Source organism: Equus przewalskii, chromosome 2 (genome assembly GCF_037783145.1).
Source record: "Equus przewalskii isolate Varuska chromosome 2, EquPr2, whole genome shotgun sequence".
Classification (NCBI taxonomy): Eukaryota; Metazoa; Chordata; class Mammalia; order Perissodactyla; family Equidae; genus Equus; species Equus przewalskii.
In genome coordinates this window covers 30,728,555-30,731,245 of record NC_091832.1, presented here as the reverse complement: position 1 = coordinate 30,731,245, position 2,691 = coordinate 30,728,555, and the positions used below count along the sequence as shown (strand labels likewise).

The following is a 2,691-nucleotide window of genomic DNA, read 5'->3' as shown; positions in this document are numbered from 1 at the left end:
GTTTGCATTGTTTATAAGAAATATTATTTGTTTTATTATTTCATTAACAAAAAAACACTTTTAAGAATGGCTATGTCCATTGTGAGAAGGTCTCTGGAAGGAACATGCACAGAATAGAAAATTGGAAACAGAATAGTTTAGATGGCAAAGCAGGCGACGTTCCTCATGGATGCAGGGGGCCTCACCAGCCAGGAACTGCCTCTGCCCCCTGAGGGGCCTTGGCCACTATCCTTTTGGTGGAAATGGCCTGGGCCACTGGTGAATGAGCTGGCTGCTCACTGCCAGTCAGTCCAGGGGAGGCCTGAGTCCCCCACCCACAGCAATACCTGCCTCAAGGCCAGTCACCTGGAGATGGGAGCCAGGCTGTCCAGACTTGTTTCCTGGAGCAAACAGTTGGGGGTGATCCCCAGATGAGTGGTATACACAGCGTGCTCCCTGCTAATGGACCCAGCATACTCGTCACTGTCCAGATGAGGCCTGGTTAATTACTGACCAGAGAACAGAGGTCACTGAATCCTTGGCGTAAACTCTTGCCTCTGAATGGTCCGGGGTTGGGGGGGGTGGTCCTTGCAGCCTGGAGGCCAGTTTCTTTGCCCACCTTGCAAAGAGGTGCATTCACCATTAACTGCAGCAAGAGGGGGTTGTGTTCAATTCTCCGGCATGTGCTGTCTTGGAATGGGAGTCTTGAGGAGCCACAGTTACTTCTGTATGGCTGAGAAGAAAAGCAGCACCCACCCATCTCAGCCAGCTTGAGGCACGACCTAGCTTCAGAAGCAGAGGCACGGATGGGCTGGGTGCCTGGGGAGCGAACAAAGGACAGTGTTTGTGGCCGAGCCCCAGCTGGGCCTCCACGGCTCCCTGAGCAAGTCACTTTCCCTCTCTGGCCTCAGCATTCCCATCTTTCAGATGGTGGTGCTGAAGGACATGATTGTTGGGGTCCCTCAGCCTGCTTTTTGGTCTCATGCCCACTGTTTGGCACTGCCCAACTCATCCCTCTGCTCCTCAGCCAATACCCTCTCTCTTAACCAGATAGCACTGCACTGAACAGCCTGTTTCTAGGGTGAAGGAGGTGGTGGTAGTGATGGAGGTGATAAGAGTGGTGGTGGCGGTGATGGTGAAGGTGAAAATGTTGGTGATATTGATGGTGAAAATGTTGGTGATGATGGTGGTGGTGATGGTAATGGTAGTGATGGTGATGCTGAAGGTAGTAATGGTGATAGTGGTAAGGATGGTGGTGATGATGGTGATGGCGATGGCGTCAGTAGTGGTGGTGATGGTACTGGTGGTGATGGTGATAGTGGTGGTGATGGTGGTGTAGGTGATAATGGTGGAGGTGGTAGTGATGGTGCTGGTGGTGGTGATGGTGGTGGTGCTGCTGGAAACGTTGATAATGGTGACAGTGGCAGTGGTGGTGGTGATGGTGAGGGTGGTAGTTACGGTGGTGGTGGTGGTTATGATGGTGATGTTGACAGTGACAGTGGTGGTGGTGGTGATGAGGGTGACGGTGGTGGTGGTGGTGGTTATGGTGATTGTGGTGGTGGTGGTGGCAACAGTGGTGGCGGTGGTGGTTGTGGTGTTGTTGGTGGTTATGGTGGTGGTGACAGTGATGGTGGTTGTGGCAGCAACAGTGGTGGTGGTGGTGGCAACGGTTCTGGTGGTGACAGTAGTGACAGTGGTGGTGGTGGTGATGGTGTGTATGGCTGTGATGATAGTGGTGGTGCCGATGGTGTTGGCGGTGGTGGTGAGGGTGGTATTGGTGGTGATGGTAATGTTGGTGGTGACAGTGATAGTTGTGGTGATTGTGGTGGTGGTTTTAGCAGTGACGGTGATGGTGGCGGCGATGGGGTGATGGTAGTGATGGTGTCAGTGGTAGTGACGGTGATAGTGGTGGTAACGGTGACAGTGGTGGTGGTGACAGTGTTGGTGACAGTGGTCGTGATGATGATGATATTGGTGATTTTGGTCATGATGGTCATGGTGGAGGAGGAGGTAATGACACTGGGATGGTGGTGATAGTAGGGTGGTAATAGATGAAGCCATTTCATTTGTAGCATCTAATATTTTAAACATCTGTTTTTCTGAAAAATACAGGTCTGTTGTACAAAATAATCAAACAACACAGAGAAAGCAAAAATCTCCTTTATGTTTTTACTTCAGAGATTGCCACTGGTGTAATGGGGTGCAATCTTCCAGCTTTTTTGTGTATACAGAAACATGAGGAGGATATAAACTTAGAAAAGAAATGGTTTGATAACATTGATGCTGTTCTGTAACCTGTTCCTTTTTTTAACCTGGCAATGCATTGTGTCTATTTTTCTCCATCGGTATATATGAATTCATTCTTTTTACTAGCTATATAGTATTCTACTGTATGGTTCCGTCAAAGTTATTTAACAAGCCCCCTATTAGTGTCCATTTGATTTTTACTATTTTAAGCAGAGAGACAATGACTATCTTGTACACTTCTCTTTGATGAACTTTTGTGCCAACATTTCTTTAGGACTGATTATAAAAGAGAGCTGCTTGAATGAGGTGTCTACAATTTACTATTTTGCCTCGATTGCCCATTAACCCCTCAGAAATTACCCTCCTGAATTCAGTATATTCAAGTTCATACTTCAATCTCAGCTGCATCAGTTTTTGCTAGGACATGTGCAGTAGCCTGTCAACTGTCTTCTCGCATCCACCCTG

The 2,691-nt window shown here is 48.4% G+C and overlaps 1 protein-coding gene across 1 annotated transcript; it reads right to left on the bottom strand.

The window, feature by feature from the left end:
* Positions 1-1,002: 1,002 nt before the first annotated feature.
* LOC139078972 (hepatitis A virus cellular receptor 1-like) lies at positions 1,003-1,976 on the bottom strand. The gene is made up of 2 exons (XM_070591518.1): positions 1,825-1,976; positions 1,003-1,651 (listed from the first exon to the last, which is right to left on the bottom strand). The coding sequence occupies exons 1-2, from the start codon at positions 1,974-1,976 to the stop codon at positions 1,003-1,005; spliced, it is 801 nt and encodes a 266-aa protein (XP_070447619.1).
* Between the last annotated feature and the right edge of the window lie 715 nt (positions 1,977-2,691).